The sequence below is a fragment of the Trachypithecus francoisi genome, unplaced genomic scaffold, assembly GCF_009764315.1.
Source record: "Trachypithecus francoisi isolate TF-2019V2 unplaced genomic scaffold, Tfra_2.0 Lachesis_group1, whole genome shotgun sequence".
Lineage (NCBI taxonomy): Eukaryota > Metazoa > Chordata > Mammalia > Primates > Cercopithecidae > Trachypithecus > Trachypithecus francoisi.
In genome coordinates this window covers 152,279,881-152,304,775 of record NW_022681454.1, presented here as the reverse complement: position 1 = coordinate 152,304,775, position 24,895 = coordinate 152,279,881, and the positions used below count along the sequence as shown (strand labels likewise).

General features: G+C 34.3%; 1 protein-coding gene across 6 annotated transcripts in view; it reads left to right on the top strand.

Annotated features, from left to right (window-relative positions):
• Positions 1–662: 662 nt before the first annotated feature.
• MAP9 (microtubule associated protein 9) overlaps positions 663–24,895 on the top strand; it is a 31,217-nt gene continuing 6,984 nt past the window's right edge. Inside the window, exons 1-13 of one of the 6 annotated variants that reach the window (XM_033215552.1) lie at positions 663–862; positions 1,756–1,898; positions 2,650–2,734; positions 4,236–4,556; positions 8,748–8,971; positions 15,292–15,391; positions 17,092–17,267; positions 19,867–19,937; positions 21,483–21,651; positions 22,212–22,301; positions 24,106–24,267; positions 24,389–24,534; positions 24,716–24,848. In XM_033215552.1, the coding sequence (XP_033071443.1) occupies positions 1,824–1,898; positions 2,650–2,734; positions 4,236–4,556; positions 8,748–8,971; positions 15,292–15,391; positions 17,092–17,267; positions 19,867–19,937; positions 21,483–21,651; positions 22,212–22,301; positions 24,106–24,267; positions 24,389–24,534; positions 24,716–24,848 (1,752 nt within the window). In that variant the 5' untranslated portion in view covers positions 663–862; positions 1,756–1,823. Of the gene's footprint in view, positions 1,261–1,755; positions 1,899–2,649; positions 2,735–4,235; positions 4,557–8,744; positions 8,972–15,291; positions 15,392–17,019; positions 17,268–19,866; positions 19,938–21,482; positions 21,652–22,211; positions 22,302–24,105; positions 24,268–24,388; positions 24,535–24,715; positions 24,849–24,895 lie in introns of all 6 variants that reach the window. The other 5 variants (XM_033215548.1, XM_033215550.1, XM_033215549.1 and 2 more) reach the window with 5 other exon arrangements.

The window sequence follows — 24,895 nt, the reverse complement described above, 5'->3', positions numbered from 1 at the left end:
CTTTAGTAGCACATGGTCTTTTAGCCTAGTGGATCATTTTGCTTGTCTGGTTTGATTCGAATAAGATTACTCACTAAGTATACAAAGTGGGGGAATTTTACATTAAAGTAAGATGTCAAATGGGCTTTCATTTGTGTCCACAAGAGTTGACTTCTCTCCAGGCCCTTTGCAGCTTAGTTGCATGAAGAGCAGCATATCTAATACCGAATACAACTTCAGGCACTCTTCCAAGTGTTCCGCTTGCATTATTTCATTCAATTTTACAACAGCCTTTCAAGTTGTCTACTATTAGTACACTTTTGTTTTCCCCCAGAAGAAGAAACTGGGTCATAAAGCCCTTAACTTGGGACAATCACGTGTGTAGGAAAGGGTCACCAGAATTCAAACATGCAGTCAGAAGCAGTGTTCTGCAAACGTCATTATCATACTATTCTGTCCCATCCACTGACACTGTACTTGGATTCAGAGAACTTCACGTCCTAACTGTGGCAAAACGACGAATGTGCTTTATCTGCAACATGTGCAGATAAGGGCCCTTACTCCATTGGCAAGACTAAGGCTATCTGGGTGGGAGTTGGGTGGGTCCTGTCTCCTAGGCAACAACACATGCACACAAGCGGCCAATAACGAACCCCCTCTCCCAAGACCAGGAAGGTGATGTCACTTCCTTCGTCTAGGTGGTTGCCCCAGCAACACGTTAGGCCGAAGAGCGGTGTTGGGTACCCGAGAGACCCGGCGGTAGGGAAGTCACTTCCTTTCGGAGACGCTGTTTCCTAGCAACCGCCCTCCGCCTCTGTTATTAGCCCCTCCTCCTCGCTCAGTGCAGGACCGGCTCTGCGGGCGCAGCCAGGCCCAGGCCAAGGTGAGCAGGTCCTACCCGAGGCTTGGCTCTTGGTTGTCAGGGTCGCGGGGAACTGCCCACGGGCGTCCGGGGCTGGGAACAGAAAGCGGGACCTGGGGACCATGGGGGATTCGGACAGAGACTGCGCTTGGGCGTGCACGGGCCTGGTGTTCGCTGGTGCTCAGCGTATGGCGCGGTGAAGAGCGGCGAGCACCCGGACGTCACCTGGCCTGGTAGGGAACGGAACCCGGGGCACGCACCGCTATGGGCGGCCCTGCCAGGCCTCTGCTCCGAGCATGGAAACCGCGACTTTAATTCCGCTCATTGCGAAAGCTTCGTCGTTTTGCTTACTTGGCTCTCTTTAACACTTTTGTGAGAGGAAAAAATGGCTTGCAATCCATATCGCTGGCTGTTTGCGGGTTAGCATTAAGATATTTTTCTTTGAATAGCACTATATGCAAATATATAGATACTTTTTTTGATGGTGGTGCTTATAATTTTTACGCCGACCATCCTTTTGATGGCCTTTTAAATAAGACATGAGTTATTTTGAAGGCAATGTTATACTTTAGAAGAGAGGTGAAAAATAAGCTGTTCTATTTTAATTGGCATCATTTTGTCTTATTAACTTGTAATCATTTATTTGCAGAGTTTTTAAGTAGTTGCAAAACTATTTTAGGATATCTTCCATTTGAATTTTTATTTTAGGATATCTTCCATTTGAATTTTTTTTAAATAAGCTTGTGATAATTTACTATTTCTTTACAAGAACTCCTTTTACATTTTTAAGTGAAGATGTAGCCCATTGTTCATATGAGATGCTTTTCTTTGACCTTTGCGGGGAGAGTAGAATCAAATGTAGTAAAATAAATTCTCAAGCATGCAAAGTCTGATTTGTTTTTTGTATATTTCAGCCACCATCAGAAGTTGAATTATTCTAATAATTAGCTATTTTATAAAGGTAACGAGAAAAAAATACACTATGTCTGATGAAGTTTTTAGCACCACTTTGGCATATACAAAGAGTCCCAAAGTTACCAAAAGAACTACTTTCCAGGTAAAGTATTTTTATTTGGAATCATTTCACAGTGTAAGCACTGTATTAGATGGGTTGAAATAGGTGATTCTAGGAACAGTCCTATATAAAGCAGGAGTAAATCTTATATTTCTTTTGAGGTTTTGCACATGATCATGTTTGGACTCCATTCAGTATTACAGACTCCCCTATATGGTTTTAAGACTGCCGAAGTAGCCTCAATACTAGTTTCCTACTAAGTTAAAAGTGGAATTGCAACCTTAAATTGCCATTTTTATATAAAAAACTTTTTTTTCTGTTGTAACATAATGTTTGTTTTTTTCTGTTGAGTCACTACAATTTTGAACTCAGCCTCTAAGTGTGCAATATTGATTGCATCCATTTCTGAAATATGTTGAGACAAGAGCTCTTAAAAATACCATTTCTTTCAAAATACCAGTTTTTAATAAATTATAATCTAAATTGAGCCCCTTCTTGTTTGTCAACCTCCAGCTCTAATTATAACCTGCAGTTAATTTATCTGATAATGTGTGTCTCCTCTAGTTTAACTGCAAGCTCCATGAGGAAGGGCTCTTGTCTGTGATGCTCTGCATTGAGTATGAGGCGTAAAGTGGGTACATGGCATAAAGTGAGCTTGCAGGAAATATTTGTTAGATGAATGAAACCTAAGTCTGAAAGCAGTTGTGAATCAAGCATTATTTGTTTAAAGAATTACTTGTAAATATGATACCTCCATGTTTGGATGGAAATTGATTTCAGTATCTCATTTCAGGATGAGCTAATAAGAGCAATTACAGCTCGCTCAGCCAGACAAAGGAGTTCTGAATACTCAGATGACTTTGACAGTGATGAGATTGGTATGTGACAGTATGGAAAAGTGAACCACTTTTCTTCTTTTGGCTTCCTTAGTTTTGTATTTAGCCAGCCCCCCAACCACCCATCCCCTCAATCACGTATGTTAAAATAATACCTATGCATTCACTAGTTTTAGACTTTCAACTTTTTAATCAGTAGAAAGTCACTCTTAATTTTCAAGAAGTTGTATGAGTTTTCTTTTTTTGTTGTTGTTGTTGTTGTTGCTTTGTTTGTTTTGTTTTCTGAATGTATATATGAAAATATAAATTAATTGATGGCAGATTTGCAGTAAAAGGATGGCTGCCAGTGGTAAACCACATTGGAGAAAACAGGTTCGTCTTTAAGATCAATCCTAGAAGATGCTACAGCTAGCTAGTAACTAGGCCCCACAGAATTAAACTTTGGTGCACATTAGAAGTACTTTTATAATGCTTGCTATAAATCAGATTTTTTGGGGGGCTGTGATAAGGGGTAAATTTAAAAACCACAGACTCTTCATGTTTCATATATCAGTACTATTATAATTTGGTTTCTCTTAGCTATGTAAAAATATTAATATTTTAGTTTCAGGTGTAAGCATTAAGCATACAGAATTCTAAACTTGGTGTTTTATTCTTTTTTTTTTTTTTTGAGATGGAGTCTCGCTCAGTCGCCCAAGCTGGAGTGCAGTGGCACAATCTTGGCTCACTGCAACCTTCACCTCCCAGGTTCAAGTGATTCTCCTCCCTCAGCCTCCTGAGTAGCTGGGACTCCAGGCGCCTGCCACCACACCTAGCTCATTTTTGTATTTTTAGTAGAGACGGGGTTTCACCACATTGGCCAGGCTGGTCTCGAACTCCTGACCTTGTGATCTGCCCGCCTAGGCCTCCCAAAGTGCTGGGATTACAGGCGTGAGCCACTGCGCCCAGCCTGGTGTTTTATTCTTTAAAATTTGGTGAATAGTTGTTAATGATTTCTGTAAAACCAATAATAACCACAGTTAAATCACTGCTGTATAGTTAACTTAGCATTCCTTATGATTCTTAGTAAATCTAGTATTCTGGTGTGGATGGAATTGTAGTCCCAAAATTTTTATGGAAAAAAATATAATTAGTAATTACTAATTAAATTCTTCCATTCTTAATTTTATATGAGGAAGTAATTTTCAAATAAAAGTTTTACAGTCTATAACCTAATTTAAATGCTACATGGCTTATTGTTAGGGACCTTTGGATGGCTTTTTCCAGAGCAAACAGTATTTGGTTGTTTGGTACCCTAAAGACACACAATAATACATTTTGAATAAATTAATGTAATTGGAATTTTTATTTCATAAATGTTAATGAAACATGCCTGAGTTAGCTGTGTTTTTAGAGCTGTAAGTCTATTCATAAAATAATTTGTGCGTATTCATTGTTAGAATTTTGTTTGTAGCTTTTAAGGTAAACTTTTTAATTAAGTTAACGTAACCTTGACAATTTTTAAAAATACTGTGGAAAACATTTTTTCTTTTCCATTTTTCAGTTTCCTTAGGTGATTTTTCTGACACTTCAGCAGATGAAAATTCAGTTAATAAAAAAATGAATGACTTTCATATATCAGATGATGAAGAAAAGAATCCTTCAAAACTATCTTTTTTGAAAACCAAGAAATCAAATGGTAACATAACCAAAGATGAGCCAGTGTGTGCCATCAAAAATGATGAGGAAATGGCACCTGATGGGTGTGAAGACATCGTTGTAAAATCCTTCTCTGAATCTCAAAATAAGGACAAGGAATTTGAAAAAGACAAAATAAAAATGAAACCTAAACCCAGAATTATTTCAATTAAAAGCACATCTTCAGGTAATTTGTTAGGATTACTGTAATTGCATTTCTTGGAAGTTTATTTTAAGATAATCAGTCCCAAATTTTTTTATATGGTAGCTAGTATATATTTAAGAAAAACAGACTTAACTTCAATTTTACAGACCTGTTGTGTTTTGTCTTGCTTCTAGGCTGTTGCCTGATAAAAGGCCAAACAAAGCACCTTTAGTCATCCATAGCATCCATAGCTGTGGATCTCCATACACCTAGACCTGTGAGCTTCAGTTTTGTTTGTAGGCATGGAACTGGAATGGAATGCTGTCTAATCCCTCTCACACTCCAAAGATTAGAGTTACAACAATAGTGGGACTAATCCTTAAAACAATCTTTGCCATACCAACATTGTGCCAGAAAATTTTCTTGACATTTGTGTATTTGAAGGATGAGTTATGTTATTGCTGCTGTTGTTTTTTGAAGCTTCTAGGCTCTCATTAAGAGAATCTCCATTTGGTCCCTGTATTGCCTATGAAAATCTACTAAGATTCAGTTTTCCAAAGGAAAGTTCCCAGTGTGATGTGGGGTTACAGTAGTTCTCCCCACAATTATACTGAGCTTTAAGCATAAAGGAACAAAGATAGAATGAAACAGACCAAGCCCTCTTACATACTCTGGGTCACCATTCCTCAAGTTGTATATGCAAGGTTAAGGATTTTGTGTTTTTCAGTCTTCTGTTTTATAAAGGAATTATTAGTTGATGTTAACCATCATAAAAATCTCCTTCCATATCATCAGTAAATACAGTGCTGGTAAATAGTTCATACTTTGCATATTAGATACCAGTGGTAACATCAGACAAAACTGTATTTCAGACATGTACTGGGGAACTGCTCATTTCTTCCTGACCCCACAATCTCATTAACTTTGAAATGAGCAAAGGATGTAAGCAGAGCAAAGAACATAGAATAATGTCCAGGACACCTGGGGAAAAGCCACTGTATATTAGTTATATATGACTTCAGCAAATAAGCTTCACTATCCTCATGACGAAGAAGCTAAAAATAGCCCTCTTTCTATTTCTGCAAAATTGTTGTGAGAATTTATTGAAGTGCATCTCATAAACTATAAAAAACTACAAAAATGCAAACAGGATGCATAATGAAAGAGAATTAACTTGTTAAAATGTGCCTCCCAAGTATAGTGAGTGAAATCAATGTTGCAGAGAAGAGGAACGCAATTAAATTTTGTTATTAAGAGAATGCGAGCATATAGCAGCTAAAAATTTGTCTGAGACAAGTGGACGTATATAATTAGAAGTTTATGGTAGACAATCAGGAAAGCAATAATCTACCTATTTCATACCTTAAAAAAAAAAAGAAAAAAAAAAAACCAAAACCTGTGGTACGTTAAAATGAATAAGGAAATACTGTATTTTAACCACAAGGTGGCATCGGGATCCTAAATGCCCTACTTACATATGCAATGTTATATTCAGTATGTGTAATATAAAAATTACCTGAATAGGCAATTGTATACATTGATTACCAAAAAAAGCACTTTTCTTAAAGTATAGGCATTTTTTTTCTTTTTGGAAACTTGACAGTACTTCTGGAAGTGATATTTTTGTAGAAAATATATTAAAGTTGTCATTCTCAGGTTCTTGTAAAAATTGAGGCTAGTGTTCCTAAGATAATACCTGGCATATAGAATATATTAAGTATTTAAATGAATAAATTAATATATGAATGATTTATCTTTGAAAGAGGGAATGTGGTTCATGAGTTTATGCTCTAAATTCTTTGACTTTTTTTTTTTTTAATACAGGTTTGGAACTCAATATTTTTAATGTGGTGAGATATTGCTGAGGAGCAAGTATGCTTTATGAAACTATTAGAGCCTGAAGGCTTTCTCTGTCCTTGCTTGTCTGTTGTAAAAAGTATAGTAACCAGACATCATAATCACTACGGAAGTGACAGTTGCTCTACAAAATGAAAGTATTTTTTGCAGGATATGTTTTTAACACTAACATGACTGAAATCATGAACTTTGGAGTCAGGATGCTTCTCCTTTAATCTGAGACCTAAAGCCTGCTAGAGTTTGTGACTTTGGGCATGAGACCTCTTTGTTCTCATTTTATTCATCTTTAAAAATGGGACAATAGTTGCCTACCTCTAGGAGTTTGACGCAATTAAATGAGTTCACATATTTGAAGTACTTAGAACAGTATTGGCATAAATTTAGCACTCTATAAATGTTCTGATTATTCACTTTATTATTTAGCATTTGTTTGTAAACACACTCAGCAGGTATAAAGTATCAGTCATGTGGGATGCGTAAGTTCTAGAGATCTGCTCTACAACGTTGTGCCTATAGTTAACAGTACTGTCTTTTGCACTTAATGTATTAAGAAGGTAGACCTCATGTTGTGTTCTTACCACAATAATACAAAAAATTGGCTCAATACCTTCTTTTGGGCATTTTATGATACTCGGCTTAAACTGAGGTTCAAAAGACATGGAAGCATTTGTCAGGAGAAGCAAGAAGTGGATATTCTAGGCAGGGGGATCAGCTTAGGTAAAGGTATGGTAGTAGGAGGGATTGGAGAGATTGTGGCATGTGTTCATGACAACTGTTAGCCCAGCATTTCAGAAACACAGATGACAAAATGGCTGTAGATTAGGCAGTGAAGGACAAAACCATAAAATCCCTTTTATGTTGTTCAAAGGCAGTTAAGCTTTTATTCTGTAGGACTGGATCATGGGGAGCCATTGAAGAATTTTGTAGAGAGGAGTGATGTGATCTGATTTGCATTTTGTAAATATCATGGAAGCAGTGATCTAGGAAAGAGTGGATAAGGACCCTACAGTAGGGATGTAGAAAGTGGAATAAATGAGATATTTGGCAAGTAGAATCGATAGGGTATATTGATACTTTGGATTTAGGGGATAATAGAGGGAGAAATCTAGGACCCTTGGATTTGGGGTTGAACATTTGGCTGGAGTTTAGGATGTAGCTAAAATTGTCAAGGAAATATTTATAATAATACCCACTTGATATGGTTGTGGAATCTTCTGGCAGCATTCATAAGCCCGTTTGTAGGTAAATGGGAGGAAGATGTTAATTAGACCAGTTTTGTTAGAGAAATGCATTTGTAGAACAATAGAAACATAAATATGTATAGCAGGTAAAATTCAGGCAAAAAATATATACATGGAAAGTCTTCCCATTATGTTTCAAATGCTGGAGGCATATCAGCATTAGATTCTTGTTTTAAACTTAGAAGTAATGGAAATAGTGAAATTTTAATAACTGCTAAGGAAGTTTTATGGACTCAGAACAATTAACTCATAAAAGATTCCTTCGTCTAGTGAGAGTTAGCGCTCCTATCCCTTGGGTGCCAACATCATCATCTTGATCCTTATAATAGCACTTACCTTTGTCTTGTAATTTTGTTTAGAAAAATCAACCTGTAAAGTCCCTGGACAGGTCCATTGCTGCTTTGTTGATTATGAGGTTTAGTAATGTGTACAGGGCTTGGTACTCAAAGGCTTGATGGATGAACCTCTTCATTTTATAGTGGTAGAAACTGGGGCAAGATTTTGTTTTGTTTTTTATTTTTAACATTTTTTTTGAATAGGAGTTCATAATGTTGAAGAGTTAACTTCTTGTGAAACTAAAGTATAGTGGTTACTTTCAGGATGACAACTATTTTTTTACTTTTTTTTGTTTGTTTGTTTTTGTTTTTTGTTTTTGAGATGGAGTTTTGCTGTTGTTACCTAGACTGGAGTGCAATGGTGTGATCTAGATCTCGGCTCATTGCAACCTCAGACTCCTGGGTTCAAGCAATTCTCCTGCCTCAGCCTCCTGAGTATCTGGGATTACAGGCATGAGCTACCACGCCCAGCTAATTTTTTTGTATTTTTAGTAGAGATGGGGTTTCACCATATTAGCCAGGCTGGTCTCAAGCTCCTGACCTCGTGATCCGCCCACCTCAGCCTCCCAAAGTGCTGGGATTACAGGCGTGGGCCACTGCATTCAGCCTGATTATTAACTATTTATTTGTGCGTTATTAGAGCTCTGTATAGAGAAGAGTTGTGAGCTTCATCTGGACTCTTCAGGACAGAGAGCGAAGGGGCATGGGCACAGGAGGGAAATATGGTAGCACCCAGAGAGATAGATAAAGCCATGGTCATTTTTTTGTACACACACTTTAAGCATTTTATTTTTCAGCAGAAAACAACAGCCTTGACACAGATGATCACTTTAAACCATCACCTCGGCCAAGGAGTATGTTAAAAAAGAATAGTCACAGAGAAGAGAAAGATGGACTAGGAGATAAAGAAACTGCCCTCTGTGAAGAATTGGAGTTACATTCTGCACCTTCTTCCCCTCCAATACCGAATGGCACACAAGTAGAAGCTGAGAAAAAAGCATTCTGTGAAAACCTTGATCCTGAGGTTAGCACTACCACTTAACTATTGCATTGTGTTCTTGAATTTATGCTTTTTTATCTGATTATGAAAAAGAGAAGGAGAGAATGAATTTGTGTGTGTGTGTGTGTTTTACATATTTTCTTCTGCAACTGATAAGGAAATAATTTTTAAAAATATACTGTATTCCACCGAATCTAAAACTGCACCAATTGTAACATGTAGCATTATTTTACATAGCACTAAGGAAGAAGGAAATGCATACAATTAAACTATAACACACCACTGATTGTAGAGTTTATCCAGTTTTAGTGAAAGTAAAATGTCAAAAAATGTTGCTTTTCTAAATCTATGTAATAGTGTTTATCTTTAGTAATTTTTTAAATTTATGTACCTTTGAATTATGGAATTTATGGCTAAGAACAATATAGTCAGTGTCATTTTATTTATTTGATTTTATTCACTCAACAAATGTGTGTTGAATGTTCATGGCACTGTTCCGCGCGTTCTTTCAGTTTATGTTCCAATAGCATTAAATGTGGCCTTTCAGGTTTCTATCAGGAAGTTTACTATGCATTGTTATTAAGGGAGAACACTTCGTTTTTCTCTTTGTATTTCATTATGAGAAGGAAATTTTCGCTTCTGAACATTTCAGAAGGGAAAAGTACAAGAAGAACATTTCTTCCCCATAATTTGCTTGGGCAGATTAGGGAACTGCATGCCACCTGGCCAAGCTTCTTTCTTTTTCTCATCGCTTGTCTGCAGTGTTGGTGTGTAAGGATCTGCTCCCTGGGAGGTGAGGCAGAAGGCGCGGAGAGGAGCTCCTTTGTGCTATGACTAAATGGGGGAACCCCCCAATTCAGACTGAAAGTATCAGGAAGCACAATAGGCTATCGATTCAAATCTTGTTCTGCAGTTGAACTTTACCAGTAAAACTGACAATTTGATATATGCCTAACTGACACCACCATGCTGTTTCTTAATTTGTTCTGAAAACCAGAAGAAGAAACCCAAGCAATTACTTTATATTTAAGAAAATTATCTGGTCAGTTGAATATTGTGCTAGTTTCTTGTAGCTGCTGTAACAAATTGCCACAGACTTAAAACAGAAATGTATTCTCTCAGTTCTGGAGGACAGAAGTCCGAAATCAAGATGTTTGCAGGGCCATATTCCTCTGAAGGCATCATGGAAGTATCCTTCCTTGCCTCTTCCAGCTTCTTTCTGGTGGTTGGCAGCAGTCCATTAGCATTCCTTGGCTTGTAGCTGCATCATTCCCATCCCTGCCTTCATCCCACGTGGCCTTCTTCCCTGTGTTTTCTCTACGTGTCTGTGCCTCTTCTTTCTCTTAAAAAAAAGATACCAGGCATTGGATTTAGGGCCCACCCTAATTGAGTGTGTCCTCATCTTAACTATTTAAACCTGTAAACACCTTATTTCCTAAGAAAGTCGTATTTTGAGGTTCTAGATGAACATGAATTTTGGTGCATTAATGTTCATATGTTAAACCTAGCATTCCTGGGATAAACTCTGGTTAGTCATGGTGCAATATTTTATTGTGGAATTTGATTTGTTAAAATTGTGTTAAGATGTTTGCATCTATATTTATGAAGGCTATTGGTCAGTAATTTTTTTCTTATAATGTTACCATCAGGCTTGGGTATCAAATGAGTTGGGGAGTGTCTTTTCTTCCTTTATTTTATAAAGGTTTGGTATTTTTTTTTCTTAATTGTACTGGTGAGAGGATTCACCAGTACAATGATCTGGGCCTGGAATTTTCTTTGTGGAGACATCTTTGTCATTAAATTTGATTTTTTAAATAGATATTTCAGTACTCAGTTTTCTGTTTTACCAGTTTGGTAATTGTGTCTATCAAGAAGTTTGTCCATTTCATCTGCTATGTTGAGTTTATAAACAGTTGTTCATGATAGTCCCTCATTCTTCTGTTGACTATAGGATTATCATGACATTTCATTTTTTATTTCTAACATATATAATTTGTGTTTTCTGTCTTTCCTGCTAAATCTTGATAAGCATTGCTTAGTTTCATTAAACTTTTTTAAGAACCACTTTGGCCTTGTTATATGTTGGTGCAAAAGTAATTGCAGTTTTGGCCATTACTTTCAATGACAAAAACCGCAGTCATTTTGCACCAACCTAATAATTTTCTCTATTGTTTGTTTCCAGTTTCATTAATTTTTAGTATTATTTCTTTTGGTTTAATTTGCTTATCTTTAGATTTGAAAATTTTCTCACTCGTTTTTAAGATTTTCATGTTTTCTGCTAACCCTGTTGAAAGATGTCAACTTTCTTCTTTGTACTGCTTTCGTGGCACCGATTTTTTGATGCCTTTTATTTTTATTATCATTTCTTTAAATATATATTCTAACTTCCCTTGTGATCTTCTGTTTTAGAAATTCATCTTTTTACTTGAAAAATAATAATTGTACATGGGGTACATAGTGATTTTTCGATACATATAATATATAGTGATCATTGTGATCTCTTTTTTGACCAGTTGGTTATTTTGTGGTGATTTATTTTATTTTCAAATACTTGGTTCTTCTCTACATATACTTTTGCTGTTAATTATAAGTGAATTTTGTTATGGCCCAGATAATGTATCTTACATGATTTCAAATTTTTAAAAATTATTATTATTGTTTCTAAATGGCCCAACCTTAGTGTATCTTGTGAAAGTCTCATTTGCATTTGCAAAGTAGATGTGTTCTCCAGGTGCTGAATATAATGTTGTGTAATTGAAGTTTGGTCAACATGGTTGGTAATATCATTCAGATCTTCTTTAGCCTTACTGATTTTTCATCTAATTTGTTTACCAGTTACCAACTTAGGGGTATTAAAATATCCAGTTATGTTTGTGGGTTTGTTTATACTTCTCTTTAGTTCTGTTAGTATTTTATAACTTTGTTATCAGGCACATACATACTATTATTATGTTTTGAGCATTATGAAATGTCTCTACCTCTAGTAATATTCCTTTCCTTAGCTTGTAGATTGTTTTGTCTAATACTTCAACTTTCTTATGACAAGTGTTTCCATGGTATATTTTTTCTATCTTTTTTCTTTCAAACTAATTCTGTCTTTCATTTAAGTGAATCTCTTACAATAAGGGTTTGGTGTCACTTTTTTTTTTTTTATTATACTTTAAGTTCTAGGGTACATGTGCACAAGGTACAGGTTTGTTACTAAACTATCGCAAGAACAGAAAACCAGATACCACATGTTCTCACTCATAGGTAGGAACTGAACAATGAGAACACTTGGACACAGGAAGGTGAACATCACACACCTGGTGTCACTTTTTTAGTAAGTCTGGCAATCTGTACCTTTTAATGTAGTGTTTAGTCCATTTATGAATGTTTTGTCAATTTACTTTTAATGTAAATACTGATATGGTTGGATTTAGGAGCAATTTGCTTCTCTTTATTTTCTATTTATCTTTTTTAAAAATTATCATTTTTATTGTTGTTTCTCTGTTACTCCTTTCTTGCCTTTTCTGGAGGAGATAATCATGAGTTTTTTAGTTTTTTATTTTTATTATTATTGACCTTTTATCTATATCTGTTTGCATTATATTTTTCAGAGTTGATCAGTGGATTAAAGAATACATCTAAACATTATCACAGTCTATTTAGAATTGATACGGTATTGTTTCACATTTGATATAAAAATATAGTTCCATATACTCCTGCATCCATTGTGCTATTGTCATATATATCTACATGTCATATAATCCCCACAATAAAGTTATAACTTTTCTTTAAAGAGCCCTTTGTTTTTTCTATGAGACTTTTAAATAAAGAAGGCTAGAATATATATTATATATCTATTGTATTTTATGTTGTATATATTATAGATAACATTCTATTGCTAAATATATTATAGATAATACATATTTGTAGATAATATCTATATATAGGTAATATATTCTATTCTCATATATATGTAGATATATATCTACATAATATATTTATAGATAACATATCTATAAATATAGATAAAATATGTCTATAGATAATATATATAAATATATAGAGATACTATATATCTATAAATATATACAATTTCTAGGGATCTTCATTTCTTCCTGTAGATTCAGATTACCATTTTGTGCCCTGTCAGTCTTACAAACTTATTTTACATTTCTTGTAATACAGGTTTACTAGTGATGGATTTTTCTCAGTCTTTGCTTTTCTAAAAGTATTTGTCTCATCTTCGTTTTCGAAGGGTGGGTGATGTGATTATATCCTTCTTATCTAATAGTTGCCTCCTTCTACCTCCAGCTCTTTATAGGTTTCCATTTTTATTGGCCTCTCTTGTAATCATTCATTTCATTGTCCTCTCTATATATAATGTGTTGATTTCGTCTGAATGCTTTCAGAAATTTTACTCAAGATTGTGGTTTTTATCTTTTAATTACAGCAATTTGACTATATGGTGCCTAAGTCTAGCTTTCTTTATGTTTATTCTGCTTGACGTTTGTTGAGCTTTCCAAACCTATAAGTTGATACTGTCTGTGAAATGGGAAGATTATTTTTTCCCACCCTATTTTTCTCCCTCTCCTTTTGGTACTATAGTTGCACATGCATTGAAATTTTTACTGTATCTCACTGATCTCTGAGATTCTGTTTATATTTCTTTTTTTCCTCTTTGTTTTTCAGATTTAATAACTTGTATTACTCAGTCTTCAGGTTTACTGATTGCGGTCCAGAGAATGTATCTTTTATGATTTCAAATTGTATTAAATTGTCTTGTTTTGTTTTAATGGCCCAGCATAAGTGTATGTTGTGAAAGTTCCATTTGCAGTTGCAAAGTATAAGTGTTCTCCAGGTGAATTTTTTATTTCACTTACTGTGGTGTTCGACTTTAGATTTTCCATTGGTATTTTTTCTATTTTTTATATCTCTAATAAAATCCCCCATCTTTTCAGCCATCATGCATATATTTTCCCCGAAGTGCTTGAACATATTTATAATAGCTACTTTAAAGTCCTGTCCGCTAACTGTAAAATGTGAGTCATCTCTGGGTTGCTTCCTATTGACCATTCTCTTTTTTGTGTTTGTTTGTTTTTTTAAATAAGTGCCACCATTTTCTGTTTCTTTATCTTGTGACTTTTGCTTGAATACTGGATGTTGTGAGTGATATTTTGTAGAGATTCTCGATTCTTTTATGTCCCTCCAAACACATTTTCTAGCAAGCAGATATCATGGCTGGACCCAAATTCCCAATCCTGTTTCTCCTGCAATGGATATCAGCTGAAATTTCTGCTTAATTCTTTTCAGTTTCTAGCTTCTATGCTTTTACAGGATCCTCTGAGGTCTCCCTTATGCCCCAAATAGAGGTGATACAGGTTATTGGTGAATTTCATATGCAGATTTTGTGGTCACTGTCCTCTACTATTTTCCACATACTTATTGGCTGATCTCGTGATACTAGACTCTATCTTCTGTCCCCTCAAGTCATTCCACCAAGGCTGTAGCCTTCTATTACTTGAGCTGCATAGATTAGAGAATGCCTTCTGGCAAAAAGCTACTAATTTGCAGATCTCCTCAGGTGAAGCTTTGTCTTTCAGGGTAAACTCCAGTGTCTCAGCACTTCTTCCATTTTCTCAAATGTTTTCTCTCCATTGCTTTTGACATAATATTTCCTTTGTACCCATAAAATATTGCTGGGAAAGAAAATTAAAGGATTTGTACAACAAAGTGGAACTTTTTACATTATAATATCATCACCTTTAGGCTAGATGATTCTATGGAGAAATGTTTACCTTAGATACACAAATAGAATCATTGCATTTCAAATATAATTTTCAGAATTTTGAGGAAAACTCAAGTGCATGCAGTCTATGTGCTTTTCCTATCTAAAATATTTGGAAGTAGCTGCTTACTTGATTTTATTCAATGTTTTCATTTGGATAACTAGTAATATTTGCTTGGAACTAAAGTATTTACCTGTCTTCTTTATGCTTTCCTTCAAAGGATAATTGTAGGAAGAGCTATCAAAATCAAATCTTGGCCTTAAATATTTATAAGAAATGTGATTTTAAAGTCATAGGAGTTTTGAAAATTGGTAAAAACAAATAGAGAGGTGGTGGTAGTTAGATAAAGAACTTGAATAACTCTTTTAGTGACCCCTTTTATTGACCAAGACATCAAGGCTTGAAAGTAAAGCGTACTCACCTCCACTGGCTTGTCACACTTCGTGTTTCAGCACAAATGACTAATCAGATTTCAGAGTTACGCACTATTTTAATTTGTAGTTTTGATAATGCTATTGTTCCCAAAAATGTTAATTACTAAACTTACGTGGGAAATGTATTTTTTTGCAGAAACAGGATTCATGCTTAACAAGTCTATCATCATCACCACTTAAACAAATTCTTGGAGATTGTTTTTCACCAGGACCTGAGGGAAACACATCTGTAAAAGGTGGTTATATATAATAATTATATCTTATTTGTGAACTCTGTACTACTTAGACTCCTGTTTGTAAGAGAAATAATACTTCCTATAATTACAAGAGAAATGCATGTTTTTATGAGTTTGAGTTTTAATCCTGATCATGTAGTTAACTCACTCTGATTTTGGATGCAGAACTTAATCTCTCAGTGCCTCAATTTCCCTAAGTTATATTATCTGTCTCATAAGGGTCATTGTGAAAATTAAGTGATATAGTGCATTTTAGCCATTAGCCTAGTTCACAGCCCAAGTGGAGTGAGCACCTGAGATGAGCTATCGTTATGTATGTGTTGCTTTGATATTCTGCAGGACAACATAATAGCTAGGTGGAATTTTAAAGTGAGACTAAGCTAGATTTGAATACAGGCACAATTACATAAACAAAGTAGCTAACCTTTCTGACCTTGTATGTTGATCTTTAAAATGGGTAAAATAAGGGTAATCTGCCTTATGGGGTGGTGTAAGAATTAAACCTGTAAAGCATTTACAGCAATACCATACTAAGCACTTACTGTGATATGTGAGTTGTGAACATAATTTCTTTTCTTAGTGATATGTAGCTTAATGAAAGCTAAAACGCCTAGCTATTTCTAGGTCTGAGATGTGTAACGAACATTTATTAAGTGCTTACTATGTAGCATCATTTTTGTTATTTTACAGATGAGAAAAGTTGAAGTGCAGTGACTTGGGGAAACACACCCAAGGTCAGTGATGGAGCCATAGTTAAATCTTGAGCTCCAAAGTTCTTGTTCTTTTCATTGAATAGATTAACAGCTCCAAAGAATCCAATAGTGAATTGAGTGATTTTAAGCCCATCTTACCTCAAAAGAAATTCCAAAAAATGGTCATAGTGAAACCAACAGAATTAAGACTTTTGATAGTGAAGATTCAGGTTTAGCTAGGAGGTGGATCTTGGTAGAACTGAAAGTTGGTGATCCCGTTCCAAAATGTGGTAGAATCAGAATAGTAGAAGCAATTCTGTAAGCACAAAACTGAATCTTCTTATGCCAGAGCTTGAGCCTGTTTCTTGGAGCACAGAGAGGATAAGCAATAGTCTTTATTGCCGCTTATGGCATCAGAGGCTGTACTGCATCTTGGTGAGATGAAACTCACTAGAGTCTGTGTAAAATTGCATTAATTCCTGGTTCTTTCTGCATCTATGCAATTCAACAGTTGTACTACTAGTAACTGTAGTAGCCTAGAGAGGTGTGACACCTTCTTATGCAGCCTGTTGTTCCAGCTAAGAAACTCAGGCTTTAGAGCTGAACAAATATTGTCATCTCACTTGCTTGGTTTGTATGTCAACAAACTCTTTTGACGTGTCTTTGTTTTAGGGTAGTTATTCCATTCTGTTTATTAATATGCTATTTTTCTAAGTACCAGATTTGTTAAGTGCTTCATTAGTTAAGCGTAGACAATTTTTTTTTGTAAATCACTTTTGAAAAAAGTTTCTGCAAGTTTAATATGATAGTTTTCTTCATATTTTGCAGGAAAAAAAGTTTATAAATAGTCCTCCTTTAAAAGAAAGCAAATGAATCTGGTATTTACCTTATTAATTCAGAAGGGGGTTTTAATGCTATTACTGTGTCTCAAAATAGATGCAAATGAAGAAATCACTGAAAACCATAATTCCTTGAAATCGGATGAAAATAAAGAGAATTCATTTTCAGCAGACCATGTGACTACTGCATTTGAGAAATCCAAGGAAAGTCAAGTGACTACTGATGACCTTGAAGAAGAAAAGGCAAAAGCAGAACTGATTATGGATGTTGACAGAACAGTAGATCCACTACTATCTAAATCTCAGAGTATCTTAACATCTACCAGTGCAACAGCGTCTTCAAAGGTATTTGTAAAAATTCATACCTTTCATACTATAGCTTAAAACTTGAAACAGAACTTTAAGAAATTTTATCTTCTGTGTTATATACTTCTGAATTACCAGTGGAAAATTTATCTTTTGATAGTGATATTATATTGTCACATGGTTCTTACTTAATCCAATAAAATTTAACTTTAAGGAGTTTGTAGTGAATTTAATGAAACCCAGTGTTTAAAATTTATCAGAGGTCTATGATTATAATATACTTTTAAATATCTCAGAAATGCATACTCGTAGTGTATATATTTCCATAGGTCTTCACATTTTAAAAATATAACTATCTGGAATAACTTCTGAGATTTTAAATTAGAGTTATGTTTTTGGATATCACTTTAAAACATGAAACGTTAATAATTTTAACGAAAATCTTAAATGTTTATCAACATCCGTGCTTCTTTAAAATAGATGGTTATCGTCAGGAACATTATTATTATTATTCATATTGGATCCTTTGCCTCTATTTCCTAATTTTCAAAATAATGAGTTGGTGCCCTGGCAACCTCCAGAGGTGATGAAATTGCTTTTTTTTTTTTTTTATTCATATAAATTTAACGGGTTCAAGTGCTTTTTTGTTACATGGATATATTGTGTAGTAGTAAAGTCAGACTTCTAGTATAAACTAAAATATACATTGTATCCATTAAGTAATTTCTCATCCCTCACCCCCCTCTCACCTTTCCTAGTCTCCATTATCTATTATTCCATACTCTATGTACATGTGTACACATTATTTAGCTCCCACTTATAAGTGAGAACATGTACCATCTGACTTTCTGTTTATGATTTATTTCACTTAAGGTAATAACCTACAGTTCCACCCATGTTGTTGTAAAAGACATATTTTCTGTATGGCTGAATAGTATTCCAGTGTGTATGTGTGTGTGTGCGCACATTTTCTTTATCCAATCATATGTTGATGTACACTTAGGTTGATTCCATATCTTTGCTATTGTGATTAGTACTGTGATAAACATATGAGTGCAGGTATCTTTTTTATATAATGATTTCTTTTCCTTTTGGCAGATACTCACAGTGGGGTTGCTGGATTGAATGATAGTTCTATTTTTAGTTCCTTAAGAAATCCCCATACTATTTTCCATAAAGATTGTACTAATTTATATTCTTACCAAGAGTATCGAAGCATTCCCTTTTCTCTGTGTTCTCACTGGCATCTGTTACTTTTTTAACTTTTTTAATAATAGATAAATATTCTGACTAGTTTAATATATCTCACTGTGGTTTTGATTTGTGTTTGATGATAAATGATGGTGAGCATTTTTTTTTTTTCATATGTTTCTTGGCCACTTGTATATCCTCTTTTCAAAAAGTCTATTCACGTTTTTTGCCCTCTTTTTAATGGGGTTATTTGTTTTTTGTTGTTGTTGAGGGGAACATTATTATTCTAACCTTAAGAAACAGATATGTGATTATGTGGGATTACTTGTTCCTAAACTAAATTGTGTCTGAGTGCTATACTTTAAAAATTTATGGTGTAGCATTTTCAGTCTTTGTTTCTCCTGAATTTGTTATTATCTCTTATAGCTGTAATTAACTAGCAGTTCTGTGTACTTAGTATCAGGGGAAGAAAACAGCGCTAGCTGAAAATCTGTGTTTGAACAATACTTTTATAATATAAAATACAAGTTTTCTTAATGTTTATGGAGAAGGTACATTAAGCCATGTGCCAGGTATATCATCCTTAGCTACGTTCATTAGGAAAAAAACACTACTGACAAGTTAGGGATGTGTTTATATCTGTGCTCTCACTTTACCACTGGCACCCATCAGTCTATGTAAAGTAGAAAAGTTATTCCTTAAAAGAAGAAAGGATATTCTGGAGTTTATAGACAGGATTGTAGAATGTCTAATAGAGGCAATTCTAAATTAGAACAGGCAATTTATATGTAAGAAGTAAGGTTGTAACGTATTTCTTTTGACTGGACCCTTGGCTTCATTCTTATTCTCTACTGAGTGGCCTTTTCTAAACAGGAATATAATCATTCTCCATTGAAGTCTTTTTGTTGGTTTATCACAAGAATTCCATCCAGACTCCTCATCACCACCTAGTGATCTCACATGGTTCTTCTCTGACCACGTCTTCCACTTTTCTCTGCCATTCACTATGCTTCAGCTCCATTCACCTCTCTGTGTTTCAAAGATACCGAGCTCTGTCCCTTCTCAGGCTTTTACCACTTGCTGTTTCTTTCTTTCATAGACCTTCAAGTGGGCCCTTTGCACTCATTATCTGTCTCAGCTCTGATGTCAGCCCCTCAGGACAGCCTTCCCTGATCAACTTCTTCAGCCCCACTCTGGTCATTCTCTGTCACTGTACACTATTTTATCTCCTTCATGAGTCATGTTTGCTTATATATTTATTTTTGGTCAACCATCTCTAGAATTTAATATTCTTAAGGGCATTTTATTCGCTGATTTGTTCCCAGTGTCTACGTGTTTGACACATAGTAGATGCTTAAAGAATAGTGATTTACTGGCAGTTTGGCTTCTAAGCCTAACAAGGATAGTTGTTATGAATAAACCATCTTTGGCATTTTCTGTTTAATAGAAAACAATTGAAGATAGAAATATAAAGAATAAAAAGTCAACAAATAATAGAGCATCCAGTGCATCTGCCAGGTGAGAAAGTGATCAATATTTGTCATTTATGGGCTTGCATTCTAGCAAAGCTAGTTTTAATTTAACTTTCATAAAGTAAATTTCATTTGGTGTTACTGTGTTTTCTCTTTATTTGCATTTCATAAAATGAAAAGAGTAGTTACTTCATGATAAAACCCCTTGGTTGGTGATATTATATGAAATAAAGTAATTCATAAAAAGTAAGCCTATTACTGGTTGTTTTAGTGCCTGGAATGTTTATGCAATACCTTCGCTCTCCAGGATCGTCCTAGGAATATTTTTCTGCTTTCTTAATGTCAGTGATTAGGGATTCTCTGTGCTCCACACTGCTTCTGGAATAGAGCTTCTTTCTTCTACTTTTCCTGAGACAATCAATATAAAATGGTAATAAAGCTGAAGTCTAGCAGTGATACTTATTCATTATCAAGTATCGTTGTCTAACATGAGAAATTGTACTGAAAGCCTTCAGAATCTATAAACTAAGTAGGTTTATTAAAATGATTATCTATATAGCTTCATTCACACCAGTGATAATGAATGCCTAACTCATAAGTGCTAATCAAAACCTTCTGAATCTTTTATATTATCATTAGTCAAATTATCATTAATCAAGTAAAACAGAGCTAGCAAGCTTTTTCTGTAAATGGCCAGTTCATGCACATTTTAGGCACAGTCTATATTGGAACTACTCATTTCTGCTATTTTAACAGGAAAGCAGCCACAGGCAAAATTTAAGTGAATGATTACAGCTATGGTTCCATAAACTTTGTATACTAAAACCGATGGCTGGCCAGATTTTCCCACCAATCCCTGAAATCGATGGTACTATTCTTTCTAATTTTGTATTTGGAATGCTTCATGTAACAAAATGATGAAAAAATAAATATTAAAAGAGTGATTATAACCTACTTTATTGTTTTTTCCATGTAACTTGAGAAGTGGTCCATATTTCTTAAAAAGTTTCTAATTACAAATATTTAAATAGAGCAATCATTTTAAAGCCATATAAAGTTATACAATTTAAATTATGTTGAAGGGGACATAATTTAAATATGTCCCCTTCAACATAATTTAGTACTCTTCATATACTAAGGCTGTACATTTAACCTACATTATTTTCAAAGTAAATACAATTTGTTAAATTATAATGTAGTTTTCAATTTTTTTTTGAGATGGAGTCTCACTCTGTTGCTTAGGCTGGAGTGTAGTGGCATGATCTCTGCTCACTGCAACCTCTGCCTCCTGGGCTCAAGCTATCCTCCCACCTCAGCCTCCAGGGTAGCTGCAACTACTGGCGTGCACGACCATGCCGGCTAGTTTTTTGTATTTTTGGTAGAGACAGGGTTTCACCATGTTGCCCAGGCTGGTCTGTAACTCCTGAGCTCAAGTCATCCATCCATTTTGGCCTTCCAAAGTGCTGGTATTACAGGTGTGAGCCATCGTGCCTGGCCAGTTTTCAAATATTATATGTGCATATTCTAACAGATCTCTCTTGTACCAAATGCAATTGTAATATTTTATCTTGATTTATTTGGATCTTTTCAGATTAATGACCTCTGAGTTTTTGAAGAAATCTAGTTCTAAAAGGAGAACTCCATCGACAACTACCTCTTCTCACTATTTAGGGACTTTAAAAGTCTTGGACCAAAAACCTTCACAGAAACAGAGCATAGAACCTGATAGAGCAGATAACATAAGGGCAGCTGTTTATCAGGTAAAAAAGGAAAATATTTTTAAGAGGAGAAGGATGATCACTTTCATAAGCCAGCACTGTTGATAAAGAATAAAGTAATCCTGATAGGAAATTAGGTTTAATACTTAATTTATTGAGAAAGATTTTTCTTATAATACATGAGTAATCCATAGATATTTTACTAAATTACTTGCTTCCATATGTCGCATAACCAATCATAGTTGTTTTTAAAGAAAGAATATGCCATTACAATTTATAGAAATATAACACAAGTCAAAACATTGTAAAGTCTATATGTTTTCATTTTTTTATTCTTGAAGTTTATATGAACAAAAGGAGTTATTATGAACAAAAAGTGAGTAAATTTTTTCTTTCCTAAGATGATATTAGGCATACATAGAAAAAAGATGTTATTAATTTATTCACAATTCTAAAAAAGATCTTTTTTTTGTCTTTTTTAAAGTAGAATAGTATACTTTCGAAAATTGTACATGTGAATTTCAGGGAAAATGTTAATATAAAGAATTCTAATTCATTTAAGAAATTTTAAATATTATGTAACCTTTTTCTTGTTCTCATAGGAGTGGTTAGAAAAGAAAAATGTATATTTACATGAAATGCACAGAATAAAAAGAATTGAAAGTGAAAACTTAAGGATCCAAAATGAACAGGTATTCTGACATATAGAAGTAAAAATGTTTTGGATTTTTATTTCAGTAAAATATCCCTGAATATATAACTTTTCTAAATCAGCTTTTTAAATGGTAAAATAACTTGTATATTAAATAATTGATTTCTGGTTTTATTTCTGTTTTACTTTATATATTTTAGTTTGATATAACTGTTTTACATGAAAACAGATTTTAATTTTGTATATGTATAGGATAGCTTTGTTCCTGCTGATTATGAAGTTATTATTGTTTGTGAGCACCTAATTCACTCTTAAAAGTTGACTTCATTTAGAACTTAGCCAAGAAGGCCAGGCACTGTGGCTCACACCTGTAATCCCAGCACTTTGGGAGACCGAGGCGGACGGGATCCCTTGAGGTCTGGAGTTCAACACCAGCCTGGGCAATGTGGTGAAACCCCATCTCTCCTAAAAATACAAGAATTAGCCAGGCATGGTGGTGGGCACCTGTAATTCCAGCTACTCGGGAGGCTGGGGTGGGAGGATCACTTGAACCCAGGAGGTGGAGGTTGCAGTTAGCTGAGATCGTGCCACTGTACTCCAGCCTAGGTGACAGAGACTGTCTCAAAAAAAAAAAAAAAAAAAGGCGTAAGAAGATAAAGGATCATTAGACACTAGTTAACCTTCAGTTTTCCTCTTTTCTCTCTTGAATTTTACTGTACCACTTAGCCTATTACAATTTATTTTAATATAATTTGTTTAGTACAAATTATCAAGTCCAACCCCTCCCTGAGCTCTTGATTTTTGTATCCTTTCCCATCAACTGGAGGTGAACTTTTGTTCCTTTCTCTTCTGTACTGGGTCGCTTCCTCTAACTCCTGCTTAGAATACGCTCGGTTGTTTCCTATATTCTAAAGTCAAACTTCTGAAAAAAAAACTCCAGTGTGCTGTTCAATACTAAAATAGATTTAGAAGAAAAATATTTTCCAAAGTGAACCGCACGATAATGCATCAGTAGCGAAGGGAGCCGCCCTCCAGGGGGTGTGCCTGTCTATCTGTTAACCAAGTTCATAGCAGTATGCTGCTGTGGTCAGTGCCATACCCCTTCTCATTTGATCTTCACAGCTCTGTAAGGTAGACAGTACTTTATATGTTACCCCAGTATTAAGGTTTTATGTCATTTAATATTGAACAATGAAGCAAACATAGAATATTATGGGATTAGATTGAAGGAAGTAAAATAATAACATAACTTGCTATACAGTCTCCAACCTATTTTTCAGTTGGGCACATACTTTCAACATTTGGAATACATTTATGTAGTAAGAACTTTATGTTTTGATACTATTCAAAATTAAGATTTAAACCAAAAATCTGCATCTTACTGTATGATTTAGCCAATTTGCCTTACTCTTAGTTTATAAGCCCATAACTTCACTGATTTTTTTCAAATATTTTATTATGAAAATTTTACTATACCACTTAGCCTATTACAGTTTATTTTGACATAATTTGTTTAGTACACTTTCAAAAATAATAGTTGGCATCTTTCTCATTAATAGGTCAATATGTGATAAATGTTTTTAGAAAAGGACATTTTAAAATCAGTGAATAATTCAGATAACATTCTTTGTAAATTAACTTATCTAAGCAATTCTAAATGAATTACTTTGAAAGTTAATTTCTAAGTACAATGAATATCAGAGGATTAAAGATAAATGTATATGTGTATATTTATATCTAGACATATTTGTCTAATATTTATATCTAGCCATATTTGTCTCTCTCTCTATATATATGTATGTATGTATATCAGTATATCACTCTATTATTTTTTTCCAATGTAGAAAAGAGCTGCTAAAAGAGAAGAAGCATTAGCATCATTTGAGGCCTGGAAGGCTATGAAAGAAAAGGAAGCAAAGAAAATAGCTGCCAAAAAGAGGCTTGAAGAAAAAAACAAGAAGAAAACTGAAGAAGAAAATGCTGCGAGAAAAGGAGAAGCACTACGGGTATTCGGGAGTTTTGCACATCTTAATTATTTTAAAACATTTGAAATTCAAATTAATGATTAACGCATTTTTCTTTATTTTCAAATATTCACAGTAAGAAAATTATTCTGAACTTTTTCAGGCTTTTGAAAAATGGAAAGAGAAAAAGATGGAATATCTTAAAGAGAAAAATAGAAAGGAGAGAGAATATGAAAGAGCAAAGAAACAGAAAGAGGAGGAAACTGTTGCTGAGAAAAAGAAAGATAATTTAACTGCTGTTGAGAAATGGTAATCCCAAATCATACATATTTTGGCATAGTTTAAATTAATAACACTTCCAAATTTTATAAAATTTATTTACTTGAAATTTACTAATGCATTTCACTTTCGTTACTGTCAAAGATGTACTAGGGAATCTTTATTATGTATTTTCCTTTAACTCTCCAGTGTTGTATACTATCCTCTATAGGAATGAGAAAAAGGAAGCTTTTTTCAAGCAAAAGGAAAAAGAAAAAATAAATGAGAAAAGAAAGGAAGAACTGAAAAGAGCTGAGAAAAAAGATAAAGATAAACAAGCTATTGATGAATATGAAAAATGGCTGGTAGGTATTATTTGTCAATGCGCTTGAGTCTTTTTCATCTACCTTTT